The following is a 16,152-nucleotide window of genomic DNA, read 5'->3' on the forward strand; positions in this document are numbered from 1 at the left end:
TGTTAGCTATTTAATAGTCCTTATTGGTGGTTAAGTAAGTCAACAATCGTACTATGCAACATATACTACATTTTTATGTAGTTTGGTGTAATATCAGATATTTTTGCAAATTTGTTATTGCTTCATATAACATGTTCACATCGGTAATGCCATATTGCAGCTACCTAATACTGTAGTACAGCTGTTCTTGTTCACCTGTTTTCACTTATTCTGATATATTTTCAGTATATATTTAATTACTGTTTCATATTCTGTTCTTGTTGCATTTGATTGATAACTATTTTTCTTTTTCCACTCTTTGTTGATATAGGACATCTAATGGAATTGTACCTTCATATTTTGATACTCGATAGCCATTTTCTCACAATATAGTACACTTATTGTGTTTTGTTCTTATATTTTTCAGATAGTCTGCAATTACATGGCTTTTAACTATAAACAAATTCTGATGTTTTAAGTTGGTGGAAGACAGTAATGAATTCTGCCTGTACTAAATGCTCATCGTCCCAAACCTGTAAGGTGTGCTCTTTGTGGGCAGAAGTCATATGGTCCATTGTGCTTCAAAAACAGCTCAAAGGCAAGAAAAAAAGGCTAGATCCAAATCTAATGATCAGGGCATATTAAATTTACACCCTCCCCTCACCTGTTAAATGACTTTGTATGGAGTGCATCTTGCAGATGGGTCCAACAGAGACCTTGGCTGATCTTTATCATTCATGAGGCTTTGTCAACAAGAATGTCGGAATGTTGACAAGCAAACAATAAATTTGTGTTATGCAGATCTAGGCAACCCACGGAGGATGAGTCAAGCTCCTCACCCAGACATACTGGAAATGAAGCCTAGCATATGGGAGTGGGGTTTTTTTTGTTGCTCACCAATCTGGCTAGCATCATTCTTACATGAATTATTAACCACTCCAGCTGTAGACCAAGCTTTTAACAGAATCATTCATCCATTTGAACACAGTAAATATGGTACAGGTTCAGATTTCAAACTTAGTTCATCTGAACCATCAGGAATGATGTCTTATGCTGACGTTGCTGCTTGGACCAGCCGACTGACCAATCGTGCAACCAACCTGACAGCACCCATAATGCTGGTTAACCATTCACAAGCCCAGCAGTCTAACCAGCCATACTGACCCATCCGTCCATGCTGACCTAGCCAGTCATGCCAGACAATCATATTAGTGTACACCTTTCATAGCCTTACAGTGCAAAACATTTTCAGCAGTGCATGCTGATGAGAGGGCATAATCTTTACTTTATGGTATGACATATCCTGGGATATACCCACTGAAAGAAGAGGAACCTCTAGTCGATGACCATTCCGACAAGTCTCCTGATAATTCTGATCGTACCATGAAATGCATTGAATTCACTTTCAAAGCTGCCATCAAAGAAATTTTTTATATCCTAGATCTGTGGAATGTCCCCTACTTCCAATTACAAATACAACTTACAAAGTCAAGACTTCGTTTGATTGGACAAAGATCATGTACATCAGTCCTTGTGATTTTTACTTTGATCTTTGAAGATTGAGGAAATAGCCAGTTTCTTATCAGACAAATTTCTGATCCAGATAACAACAAGGCTTTTTTGGGGGCAAGTCAACTTCTGCCCATCTTTTCTCCATATTGGCACAGGATGCACACTTAACATCTATAATATGGATGTGCCTAGCCTTGTTAATGATTTCACTTCTATAAATATGTGGTCCCCTCTGTGTTGCAAGTGTATAGACAAGTTTTCAACGTCAGTTCAAAATTTGTTAGGAATGTGGTTTCTGTTTCATCTCTGTTGGATTGGCCTCTCTCACAGTGTACCACTTGGCAGCGAAGGATGCGAATGATCTCACTTGGGATGCGGCTAGTCGCATCTCCTCAGCCATTAATAGAGCAGCCCATCGCACTTTGACTGATTCCCAGCACTTGTTCTTTAACTACATTTCTTTCATTTTGGTATGGAATTCCTCAGTCATATGAATCTGGTCTGTCTTCATCCCAAATACATCAACTGTATTAGAGAGTGCTTCTTCCAAAAATTTTATCAGAGCAAGAGAGTAACTTCACCTCCTCAGCCTCTTAAATGTGGCAACGGATCTCATGAATATTGGCTGCTTCTACATGTGCCCTTTGCAGATGGTCTCTCTCAGTGGCATCCAATTGCTCATTAGATCAGCAGATAAAAGATCTCATCAGGCACTGTCTGATTCAATTGTGGCTAACATTTTTTGAATTCCATTGGAAGCCCAGCAACCACAGGTCACAATCTACTCAGATGCAAGCTTGTCATGTTTGGGGTGGGGGGGCACTTGCTGCTTGACTTTGAAATAGTCACTAGCAAGTGGACATGACAAGAGAGAATCCTTCATATCAATATCTTGGAAATGAGGGCAATCCTTAAAGCCTCCCATGACTGTCTTCATTCAAAAACAGTACAGTGGTGTCATTACTTTTGGAAACAAGGTGGAAAGAAGTCACCACATACATGTTCTGATGGAACTACTTTGTTGGTGTTCCCAACATGAAATTACCATTCACTTACGGCACATTCTGGGCAGGCACAATGTTCTGGCTGATTCAAGGAGGAGACAGCTATTGCACAGAGTGGTCCCTCCACCTATCTTCAATCAAGTGTGCAACTAGTGGGGTTGATAGTGGTAGACCTGTTTGCAACAAGGTGGAACAAGCTGCCAACTTTCATCTCCCCATTCTGGATCCAAATGCATGGGCTGTTGATGCCTGTTCAGCTAACCTCGAGAGAATCTGGGCCTAAGCCTCCTCACCAGCAGTTCAGTTTCTGAAGTTAATCCAGACAGTGAGGGGCACAGATTGCAAAATAATACTGATTGCTCCTCTCCCGTGGACAAGTCATAGATCACAGATCTTCTTGACCTGATAACGGATGTGCCCAGGAAAATCCAGGTGACCAGAAGCTTCTCAAACAGCTGCACTAACTTATCTTCCACCCATGTCCAGGGAAACTTCTATTTCATACATGACTTTTGTCCAGTAGGCCTTGTGTAGATAAAACTTCCAGTTTTTTTTTGTAGTAAGGATCTCATCAACTTTAAATATACAAGGGTAACTGGTGCATTCTTTGACTAAAGTCATTAAAATGATGTCACACCATTGTCAGCCTCCATTCCCCAGCTGGCTAACTTCTTTCTTTTTTGCTTTATACATAAAAAGCTAATACCAGTAACTATTAAGATCCAGATCATGCACATAAGTCTCCCATGGACAGTTATATTGGTGGAGATCTGTACACACCCGGTAGCAAACTGTGTAGACCCAGATCATACTCGTAAGTCTCCCATAGACAGATATATTGGTGGAGATCTGTACACACCCAGCAACAAACTGTGTAGACCCAGATCATACTCGTAAGTCTCCCATGGACAGTTATATTGGTGGAGATGTGTACACACCCAGCAACAAACTGTGTACACCTAGATCATACTCGTAAGTCTCCCATGGACAGTTATATTGGTGGAGATCTGTACACACCCAGCAACAAACTGTGTAGACCCAGATCATACTCGTAAGTCTCCCATGGACAGATATATTGGTGGAGATCTGTACACACCCAGCAACAAAATGTGTAGATCCAGATCATACACCTGCAGAGTCAGGATCTATGCTGTTTGTTTTGTTCTGCCTGAAGATAAATCAGATCTATTGATGAAATATGCAATGGCAGCACAGGGCCATCAAAATACCCATTATTGCCTGGGGCAAGTGAATTTGTACACAGGCAAGCACATGTCCAGATGTAGATTAACAATCAGGATATATATAATTGCATGGGTAGTTTCCCTTCTCTTATAATTAAGCACACCCTACCCAACATATAAAATCAAAGTATTTTATGTTGACACTTACCCCATGTGAATTAACCTTAGTTTTTTTGTACATAGTGAAAATTTAATTAGTCATTAAGGTATAGACAAATCATATTATCTAGAGTTTTTGACCAAAAATTTATAAATCCATATGGCATTTATTGAAAAATTGCATCTTCTTCAATAATTAGTCAAACTAACAGTTTATAAAATAATAACAAACACTTCAAATGTGATGTTGTCTGACTTTGTTATGACTTTATCATTGTTTGAATTCAAACTTTGTCTTCCAATTTTTGGTCATTTAATTTGGCATAATTGTGTTAAAAACTAGTGTTTCAGTTTGGTTAATTTATTCAGTATCATGTACAATATAAATACACTTTGCATGACTGTCTTAGGCTTTGTGTGGCTTTGTCAGTCTTAGCAGTGTTTAGTAGGACCCAGCTTTTACTTTGGTTACAAGGGGCCCAGAGTGGCCAAGTGTTCTAAGGCACTCTTCATTACATATCACTGCCATCTCACCTCTTCTGTGGTGGTTCGAGTCACGGATTCAGCCAATATGGGTATGTGAGAAAGCTTGCCAGTAGCTTCTCGTGGGTCACTGTTTCTTTCTGGGGTTTTCCTGGGTTCTTCCTCTGCCATTAATACTGGCCGCCATGTATAGCCTATCATGTGCTGAAAAATGGCGTTAAACCCCACAAAAACAACAACAACTTCTGTTACAGTTCAAGCAGTTTTTTAATATTTTTGATCATATGAAAGTCAGTGATATGTTCTAATCCCTGCTTTGAAAAGAACTATATGTCAAATATATATCATTCACACCTGAAGGAATTGAAACAAAATAACACAGGTTCTAATAGTTGCTCTATGCAAGGGTTATCATCAAGATAATGTCTCAATACTTTCAGCATCTAATTACAGTATTATAGAGGGGTAATTAAAACTTGAGAAAGCATAGTTCTGACAGTTTCTGCATAAATATGAAAACCAAAATTGATGCTTGAAGCTAACTGATCATGTACTATTCAGGAAATATAAAGATCATGAATTTAAGTTTGTTGTTTTATGAAATTTCCATGCATTGTGATACTTCATAACTGTATTTTGTAAGAGAGACCATTATTAAATTTCATTATCGTTAGTTTCATTTAATCTGTTATTTTTGTATTAATTATCAGTATAGTGGCATTTTTGTATAAAAAATCACATATGATTTTAAACAGTCAGTGAATTTGGTAAATATTATGCTCAGAACAAACCAATTGTTGTTGTAGGGTTTAACGCCATTTTTCAGCACACAAAAGGCTATACATGGCGGTCAGTATTAATGGTGGAGGAAGAACCCGGGAAAAGCCTGGAAAGAACCACCGACCTACGAGAAGCTACTGGCAAGCTTTCTAACATACCCACTTTAGCTGAATCTGAGACTTGAACCCATGCAGACAGAGGTGATTTGGCAGTGATCTGTAACAGAGAGCGCTTTAGACCACTCGGCCACTCTGGGCCCCGAACAAACCAATAAATCTAACATGACAGAAGCTATCACATTGCTTTATTTTCTTTGCCATTGTGGTGATAATTTCCTGATAATCTAAAGCTCAACAGCAGCTCTTTCTCTTTGGAGACAATAAACAGTGTACTTCAGGATAGGTGAATAGTGTTTATTTTATCAAAAACATTTGATTGAGAGTTGTATGAAGAAAAATGCCATTTTATTGTCTCTGTTTGTGTGTGTGTGTGTAATAACTCCCATATACTTTGAAATGTGAAATCAATAACTAATGGTTAACTGGCATAAATACATTTCTATTTCAAAATGGATAAAGTGGCCATCATGGACATTTAACACATTATTTCTTAGCACATGTATTTGCATACATCATTGAGAAATAAAAACCCATGCCATTTTTATGTTTATTGTACCACACATACATCATTGCAATTCACTCTAAAATGAACTTAACCCCTCCCTAGTCAGTACCAACTTTCTTTGTATCTCTGTTAGTAAGAAAAGGAATAAAGCCAAATACATGTACAGAAACATGAGAAATGCTAAAGATAAAAATTAGATGGCAGTTTTGTTGTTGTAATGAGCCAAGGTATTATTGACTTGATTATCACACTTGATCATCAAACAGATTGATTATCACAGAGAGAGAGAGAGACAGACAGACAGTGTAGTAGTAGTAGTAGTCATGGGGTCAGTAAAGTTTCCAACATTATTATTCATTTCAGTGGTAGTTGGCTTTTAAAGGGAGTTGACTTAGTTGAGTTTTTGAACTGTATATGATACAAATATACTCACATATTTACATTTATTTCACAGGTAACCAAGGACCTAATGGATTATGCTCAATATGTGGTAGAAGTCATGAGGACTTTGCTCATGTTAGTCATGAAGACTTTGAGCAAGTCATTGATCCAGCAGGCACACAACGCAACATTGTCAGGTCATCTGATTTGGTACCTGAGACCCCACATTGCCTGCTGCGTCAAAACAGTGCGGCACAGACAGCAAACCAGTCAGCCAGTCTTGATAAAGATAATCCATATGAAATAGATGAAGCAGCTTTAAGTAATAATTTGATTCCACCATCATATGAAGATGCCCTACCTTCCTATGAAGAAGCTGTTGCTATGCCAAAACCTGAAAACTTGCATATTAATACAGATCATATTCCTCAACCAGCTACATCAGAGACACAAGATCCACTGTATCAGAACTTAGAAGAATTACAGGAGTCAGCAGCATCAAGTGCCATTGATAACATGTCACCATTGCTATCTCAGTCAGTTAGGCAGCATAACCCTCTGTGATCCTCACGGAAAAATTTTCCGAGATTTATCAGTATAGTTTCTATGCATCAACATATTTATCATAGTCATGTACAGTTTAATTATGGCAAGGCTATGATGCATAATAAGCGTTATCAGAGTTAGACTTAAGTGATTGATGATATCGGAGTTAGACTTGAGTGATTTGTGATATCAGAGTCAAAATTAAATCATTTGTTATATCAAAATTAGACTTAAGTTATTGGTGATATCAGAATTAGACTTAAGTGATTGGTGATATCAGTTAGACCTAAGTGATTTGTGATACCAGAGTTAGTCTAAGTGATTTGTAATATCAGAGTTAGACTTAAGTGATTTGTAATATCAGAGTTAGACTTAAGTAATTTTTTATACCAGAGTTAGTCTAAGTAATTTGTAATATCAGAGTTAGACTTAAGTGATTTGTGATATCAGAGTTAGACTTAAGTGGTTTGTAATATCAGAGTTAGACTTAAGTGATTTGTAAAATCAGACTTAGACTTAAGTGATTTGTGATACCAGAGTTAGTCTAAGTGATTTGTAATATCAGAGTTTTAGGTGATTGGTCATATTAGAGTTAGTCTAATTGATTTGTAATATTAGAGTTAGACTTAAGTGAATAACAGAGTTAGTCTATAAGATTTGTAATATCAGCGGCATACTTAAATAATTTGTAATATTACTGCAATGTCATGCATATTTTATGAGACTCAATTAACTGAAACAAGATGCAGAAAAGTTCAGTTCACAATAGTCATTAAACATTGATGCTGTTTTTGCACATTGTTTGAACCAAAAACCATTTTGATTTCCAGTTTTCATTGGTAATAATTTTCATTCAGTTCTAACAACGAGAGCTTAATAAATCAATAAGGATATATCAAATCAAGCCTGGCATTTTTAGTTGGTTTTTATTTTTTTGATTCTAGACCAAGAAATCCGTGCATGCCTTCAAATTTTGAGAAAGTTAATTGCACAAACCAGGTGAATACATAGTAAATGTTAACATATATTTGGCTTTAATATAACTACCACAGACCCTGCCATTACAAGGGGGATGTGTTGTTTGCCATTTTGATTTCTTTGCAACAGACATGGGTATGATCTGGCTTTGCTGCAAGATATTCCACTGTTAAATAATACCTTTTTACATGTTGCCATTTAAATCTGTTAAGAGAGGCATCTAATCCATGCTGTCATAACCTTCTATGAAACCATGACAGAGATTGTATTTTCTTCAAACAATATTTATTGTGGTAAATTAAATCACCCCAATCTATTTGTAGCAGTGCTTTTGTTTGAGAAAGGTGAAAAGATGCAAAATAACTTCTTGTATGCATGATGAAATTATGTGATATTTTTCCTTTTTTGTATTTTGTATTGTCTTCATTGAACTTAAAATAAAGATGCTTTATTAGTAAGATCTAATTTTAAATGTAACATTGTCAAATCAGATGTTTGATCATGAAGTCAGCAAATATTTTTAACAAATTTCTGAACAGTTTTTTTTTAAAAAAAACAATTTTGTTTAAAAGTTATCCTGGACTGTAGTTGATATGTCAACACTGGTGTTAAAATATTGTCTTATAAATTGTTGGAAAAAATTTATAAGCAACCAAACAGATTTATTGTCAAAGAAACTGGAAACTGTTTTAACATTGAGGGGGGAGGGATTCATATGTACTCTCTCACTGGTTTTTATTGGAACTTTCAAATGAAAAGGTACCATGTATTTTTTTAAAATATGATATCTGTTCCCACATACCACACTTAGAATTTATAACAACCCTCTATTGTAGTTTTCTTTCTCACAGTGGACAGTTGTCCCAAATGTTTGCCATGATATTGCTCAAATACCCACTTAAATGTTAGATCAAATGGATGGATTTTAGCTCATCTGGCCATCAAGCCTAATTAGATCATGATATGCTGCTTTGTCCATTTTGTGTCATCCATTCACATTTGTTAGTTACAACTTCATTTCAAAAATTGCATGACCAATTTTCACTTGATTTTATACGAGAATTGTGTTGTTAAAGCCTTTTCAAATTTGTTCAATGACAGACCTGCCAACTCTTACGATTTTGCCGTAAATCTTACAAAAATTACCCTTAAAATACAGACTTACGGCATACTAACAAAAACTACAGAAAAATGATGGTTGCTGAAATATCTAGATAATTGGTTCATCCGTGTTTTGTTTGGATCTGGGTTTCATCTTAGAATTAGTGAAATTAGTAAGGGAACCAGACTAATTTTACAGCAGCACCTCAGACACTTAAAACTGCACCTATTTGTTCATGAGAAGCATCTGCATGATCAAACTGTTGATTATAGAATTTTTTAAAATTGTGTCCAGAAAGCTATGTATGTTTAATACAAAAAGGAAAATAAGCTTCTAGAAAAGTGTTAATAGTCAACATGGAAGAATAAAAATGAGTATTCAGATTCATTTGAATAAAATCTGGAAAGGACACAATTACATTTATAGGGCATCATGTGCCAATTTAAGTGTCTCGTGGCAGGAGATATGATTGCCATCATCATTTGAGATGGAAAAGAATTTCCAAGAATTATGTCAAGTTGAGTGATAGCAATAAGCCATTGAGCTGGATCAGGTTTGGGACTAGAGTTGTGCAACTGTACTAGTCATAAATAAAGTCTACGCATGCCTTTACAAACATTTCAGTTGAACATAATGTTTATTGTTGAGTTGTCAAACTTTTAATTATGTTTTCCAGTTTTACAAGTAGCAATTATTGATATTTTGTTACACCTTACTGAAAACTGGGCAGTGTTACGGAAAAAAATCAGCTGTCTTACTAAGATGGACTCATTAGAGTTGGCAGGTCTGTAATGGATGCCAGTCAATCGTCCTATATGGCAACTTTTACTAGAAAACAGGAAAACCTTTAAATGCCTTCAGTTGCAAAATGCTGAACAGAATCCTGGTATAGAGTTTGTACTTTTGTACAGATGCTACATAGAGTAAAAGTGGCCACTTAAGATAGAAACACTTTTAAAAGATCTTTTTTCAAAAACGGCTCAGCAAAGTTGGATCAGAATTTGCATAAATGATGCTGATCATCAAATATGGCCACTGTCACCAGTGGCCTAAGTGGTCAGTGCATCCACTTAGATGTGGGAGGTCACGGTTTCAAACCCCAGCAGAGTCATACGATTGACATAAAAATGGTACTAGCAGCTGCCTTTCTTGGCACTCAGCATTAGGAGGTTAGTGTTAGACCTAGTTGGTCTGGTGTCAAGATAATGTGACTGGGTTGGACATGATGCTGCATGTCTCTGGCATGATGCCCCATTGCAAGACATACTATAAATTGCCACACTGCAGACATCATAGCAATATGACTAAAATTGTTAAAGCTGCATTAAGAATCTAAATCACATAAATCACACTAAAAATACAATATTTTTAAACAACTTCTTAGAAACTGCTTGACAGAATGTGACCAACTTTAACAGAAATCATCCTGGCATAGCGGGCTTTCAGTTTTATAACACAGAATGTGACCAACTTTAACAGGAATCATCCTGGCATAGTGGGCTTTCAGTTTTATACAACAGATGATGTTATGCCTTCAAATATGGCTGCCATTAATAACAATAGAAAAATGTTTAACAATGTATCAATAATTGTAAAAGTGAAATTGGCCATATTGTATATTAGATTTGTTATCAGTGTTACAGAAAACAAAAATAATTAAAAACTCTTCTAAAAATGGTTCACCAGAAATTGACAAAATTGTAAAGAAAGCATCCTGGTATAAAGGGTTTTCTAATTAATACAAACTTAGCTGATGTTGCAGAAATATGTGGCTGCAGTTACTAAAAGTAGAAAGAAACTTTAAACAACATTTCTCAAAAACCGCATAACAGAATTCAGCCAAATTTCACAAATTATCCTATCCTTTAGAGCATTCCATTTTATACAAATGATGATTTGTGTTTAAAGTGAAGATTTTGTTTTATACCTAACAGTATGCATAATAGTACAGATGGGATAACTTGGGCATAGCAATATATACCTTTCTCATCCACTTTGTTGGTGAAAGTGCAAAGCCAGAATTAGAAAGCAATTTGGCTGATGCTCAAGGCAGCCTGGCACCTGTCATAATATTTGCCACCTCATGCCTCTTTTGTCACATACCAAGTTTGAAATTATTAAGTTGAGAAATTGAATATAGAAAAAGATCAAGATTTATGTACGTAACAGCAAATGTCCAAAAGGAGTATTCTTTGCAATAAAAAAATTGTTACCATCAGATGTGCCAGTATATACAAGGGAGACCCCCTTCAGCTTTATGGCCACCCGATACATCTGAACATATGAACCCACATACAGTCAGTAATCATGCACAATGCAGATTGTACCCGTTAGATGGATAGTGTAGTTAATGATGCAACAAAAGGCATTCATAAATACTAAATGCAATTTCTTTCACTCTCACATATTTCATAAATCATCCACACAGCTATAAATATATAACCATATTCATATATTTTGAAGAGTATATATTTTCATTTTAAACTACATCCTGGAAGCTACAGGTTATATTAGTTGTGAAAGAAAGAAATTAAGTGGACTTTTTTAATATTTGCTGAGATATGTTCCAGAGCAAATTTCCATAGCATTGGAAATGTTTTTGGAATAATTCCTTGTTTAATTTGAGAAGTTTATTCTGTTTGGTGGGGATTGTTTCCAGGTTGTATATGATAGAATAGTGACTGTAAATAGATGTGAGCACAGGTATTGGATATCTAGAACATTAACTTAGCTTTTCTTAAATGGATTGAATCATTATTTATGTAATATTTTAAATTTATCTGCTAAATTTTTTGTGGTTTTTTTTATTGGTCTGATATTAACCTGAATATTCATTTTTGAAGACATTCTAGCTTTGCTACTTTTTGTCAGTTACCTCTCAATATTCTTGTAATCTAAATAGGATTTTATGTAACCATTATAAAGTAGCTCCTTGTGCCTTTTTGGGAGAAATAGTTTCCTGATGAGTAATAATCAACTTGAATACACCTTTTTTATTTTTATATTTGATATTTTCAGCCTGTGATAGATCTTAATCTACAAAAACACTGATTACTCTATCATGGCAAACCATTTACATCCATCCATTTTAGACATAATTCATCACTATTAAATTGTTTTCATTTTTCAGTGTTGAAATAAGTAATATTTTTGTTTACCAGTATTAAGTACTATGTCATTGCTTGTGCACCAGGTGTCCAGTTTGCTTCAGGCATCCTGTAGGGAAATGTCTCATTTCTAATTTATGCTTTGCTTTGGGTATCCAATAACGTTTTGTCATCTGCATCAAGATCTCTTGATGAAACTGAGCCTCCCATTGAAAGGGGTAGGCCATTAATAAATATTGAAAACAGTGATGGACCTTGAATTGAGGGACAAAGTAATAAACTTGGATAGAAATGAGCCAGACATAGAGGTCTTTCCACATTGGACCATCAAATAAGGATGAAGCTACAAAAATTATACGGGGCCCCGAGTGGCAGAGTGGTCTAAAGCGCTGTCCATTACGGATCACTGCCATCTCACCTCTGTCTACGTGGGTTCGAGTCTTGGATTCAGCCAATGTGGATATGTGAGAAAGCTTGCCAATAGCTTCTTGTGGGTTGGTGGTTCTTTCCGGGGTTTTCCTGGGTTCTTCCTCCACCATTAATACTGGCCGCCATGTATAGCCTATCGTGTGCTGAAAAATGGCGTTAAACCCTACAACAAAAATTATAGAAACTATGAAACAATAGTTTTCATAACATGCAATCAACTGTATTGGAAGATATATTTATGTAAAGCATCCTATCGACACAGACTTCTTGGACAACTGTTCATGCATGTTAAGTGAGCAATCTTGACCCTACTTGGGCCTGTTGTCTTCACATTTACAGTCATAGTCATATTGTAATTGTTGTTTAATGAGGACAAATATTTTACATGAGAGCACCATAAAGGATTTAAACAGCCCTGATATGCATTTTTCAAGCTGTTCAAAGTACCATGTGAATTACTAGCTGACACTTTTGCATCGACAGTCACAGCATTTCTTACTGCAGGTACAATCGGACCAATGAAATGATTGTACAAGACTTGAATAGTGTAATTCATACAATTTTAGTAAATTTTTGAAGCAGACTATTTTTTGCTACAGTTTTATGAACACTTAAATTCTGTAATGAAAATATATGTGTGTTGGAAATATCAAACACATAAAGCCAACTGGGCATTTATTAGATTTGTAAGTGTGGTAAGATAAGAGAGTTCTATTTCATTAGCCCCATGTTGCACATAAAGTGTTACAGCATGTAAATAAATTGACATGTAGATGATACTTTAATAAAAATGCTTTGAATATTGTTGTATCTGTAATTTTATCCTATTTTAGCATTCCTCATTTATTGGCAGTGATTTGTAGTAATTGCAGTTTGTTAATACGTCTTGTTGGAATAAATGACGACATTTCATTTCATCTATGTTGACAGTGTAGCATGCAAGTACATACTGCACTTGATGAGACAGGGTACAGTTACCACCAAAACTTTGTATTTTAGCCCTTTGATAATTCACTAAACTTTTCTGTCACTAATGTGATAAATTAGGGATTCATACAAAATCTAATTGTTCTAATATGTTGTGATTGGCAGTATTGTGCCCCATATACATGGGCTTGTGAAAAAATATAATCATACTTTATATATATATTCTGATCTGAAGATTGTGGTGAATCTTGTGCTTTCCATTTCCTTTGAATTTCTTTGCATTTACCAAAGCATTAATGTCACAACCTTTTTTCTTATTTGAATTAGCACCATGTACAAATTTAGAATTGATAAATTTTTATAAATATTAATTAGTTCATCTTTCAGAAATGATTCCTAGGATTTTTGTTAACATTATATGATGACTAAAACAATGATTCTTTTATAGGATGCAGAATGAAGCTATGCTCATTGGCTTAACCATTTTGAAATTAAATTCCTTCCTTTCAAAACCTCTTTATGCCATTTGATAAATTTGTATGGAGACTTGCAACTGTTTTTGAGAAATGGTCTGTTATAAATTGTTACAATCAAGTTCTATCAAAGTTCTTTCACACATGGCATTTTAGGAGATGAACAGTAGAAATGTAACAGAGGTTTCAAGGGAGATCACTTTGATTTATAAGCATGGAAATGAGTTCATGTGCTGTGACGTAGAAATGCCAAAAGTGTGAGACAGAGTATTTTTGTGTGTGTGTGTTTCCATGTTATGCTCATTTGCTGTAGTTCTGTTAATATCGTATATGTAGCTTTATATATGATTCATATCCAATTGCTACCTGTAATTAATGTTTGATTTGATCATTAGCCTGGAATTGGGTGAAATCAACTTTGTTCTCCTATCAGCAAACATGCATTAATGCAGATCATCTTACCTTTGAATAGTTTCGGTAAACGTATATTGTTCTGTTTCCGTATAAATTAGACTTGTAGGTTACACATTTGATATAATTATTCATCTGATATTTTTATTATGTCTGTATAATTTTCCTGTAATTCAAAACATTTAAATAGATCAGACTTACTGTCAGCTAGTGTGTTACATGTTTGTTTCCTTTTTTTGCAAGTTCTTTCTTCACTGAAATTGATTAACTTGAACGTTGAGGAAACTTTTGTAACTATGCCATTACCAGTTTGTCTATATGTTGATTTGCTGCCTTGTATCAAACATATAATAATTTTTATATACCTCTTGTGTTTCATCATTGGGATGTTTTTAGAGTGTAGACTATACAGCTTTGTGTTTAATTCTTACTTAAATTTTTAATTTTTTAATTTTGGTCATGTAAATGTTCTAAGAGTTTCTGAATTCAGATTTGGAAACCATGATTACACAACTATTTGTATGCCCTTGCCATATTTATATAACATTATTGCATCCATCTGTGTTATCTCACTAAATCAAATTTTGGTACAAGGCCATAATTTAAGAAACCCTAGATCAAGTATGGTTTTGCTGTCCTCAGACAAAAATTTATAGAGTGATACCCCTGTTTGACAAGACACTTTACCTTTCATTTTCATCATATTGGTATGAGCAACCATGTTACATATATTTCTAGTTCACTTATTTTTTGTGTTGTAAATATGATCATTCTTTTACAGTATTCATCCAGTATTTTACATTTGTGCCTACATCAGATGAGTAGCTCATACCATTAGCACCATATATGTTAATTTTATGGTAGTTTTGATAAATAATTGTTTTCAAAACTGAGCAGGGCTGTTTCAGAAACAATGGTATAAATGGAAAAGTATGCATGTGTTCTGCAGTACATACAATTTTAATTGAAAATATGACATACTTGGAAAAGAAAATACAATCATCTAAAACAATAATCTCAGGTAGGCACCTGAGATTATTTTTTTTTTCTAGAAGAGCCCATGTTTCATTTATACTTAAAAACTTTGTTTAATATACATTTAGCATTCAGATGTTTTGGCAAATCCTTAAACAACAGAAATGTTGTATTTGTATTGTTAGTATTTATAAGTCAGGTGGATATTTGAGTTGTGCTTTTTTTGCATTTTTTTCTTCATAATTTCAAATTTGGTTTGGTCTGACTGCTTGTTGAATGATTTGAAATCAGGACACAGTGAACTTAATGACTGAATACTACTTGCAGGAGCAAACAAAAGTTCCAATCTTGTGAACTTGTTTTTGTCAGAAACATTTTGTGAGTTTAATTTGTTTCTCAGTTCTTTTACACATTTATGTTTATTTGGAAGGGATAATCTTCCTAAATTTTTCCAGTTGTTTCCTTTATTTTTACAACTAAACTTTTAATTGGCAAAATATAGCCAGGAGTTGCTGTCATGGCTTTAAACCCTATGCATACATAAGGATTTATTTGTGTTAGTACATGTACATTGTCATATCTCTGTCAACTTATTTATTTTACATTTATTACTGTTGCACCTAGTCATTTTATTTTGGCTTGGAGAGATTTAATCTCTCAAAAGCCAATGGCATAGTCTTATCTCTGTTACTAAAAATAATTGGTGTTTCTAATAATAAAGTAGTTTTAAATATTTAGCTCTTCTGGCCTTTTGACCCTGAAAAGCAATTGCTTAAATAATTTTTCTCAAAATGTTTTATGAATTGTTTCATCAGTTTTCCATTCAAGAGAAATAAAGACTTAAAACATTTCTAATTAAAACTTAATGTATTTAGAAGGATCATGGTATTTGCATGTGATCACAAAAATTAACATGATTATCAATATCTCACAAGTTGCATTCATCCCGTTGATCCAGTTTAATGTGGTATTACCTGAAAATTCCAAGTCATTCTCAATACTTGTAATAAAATGTAGTCATGGTTATATAGCGAAACTTGTCAATATTTCTACTTATAAGAGCATTCAGTGGCTATCTATCATTTACAGATCAAAAAG

General features: G+C 34.7%; 1 protein-coding gene across 1 annotated transcript in view; it reads left to right on the plus strand.

Moving 5' to 3' along the window:
• LOC149787537 (uncharacterized) overlaps positions 1-15,787 on the plus strand; it is a 38,429-nt gene extending 22,642 nt beyond the window's left edge. Inside the window, exon 6 of the mRNA XM_089973670.1 lies at positions 6,180-15,787. Coding sequence (XP_089829796.1) covers positions 6,180-6,670 — 491 coding nt within the window. The 3' untranslated portion in view covers positions 6,671-15,787. The remainder of the gene's footprint in view (positions 1-6,179) is intronic.
• The last annotated feature ends 365 nt before the right edge of the window (positions 15,788-16,152 follow it).

The sequence above is a fragment of the Sinohyriopsis cumingii genome, chromosome 11 (assembly GCF_028554795.1).
Source record: "Sinohyriopsis cumingii isolate HCF-2022 chromosome 11, ASM2855479v2, whole genome shotgun sequence".
In the NCBI taxonomy this organism is placed as follows: Eukaryota; Metazoa; Mollusca; class Bivalvia; order Unionida; family Unionidae; genus Sinohyriopsis; species Sinohyriopsis cumingii.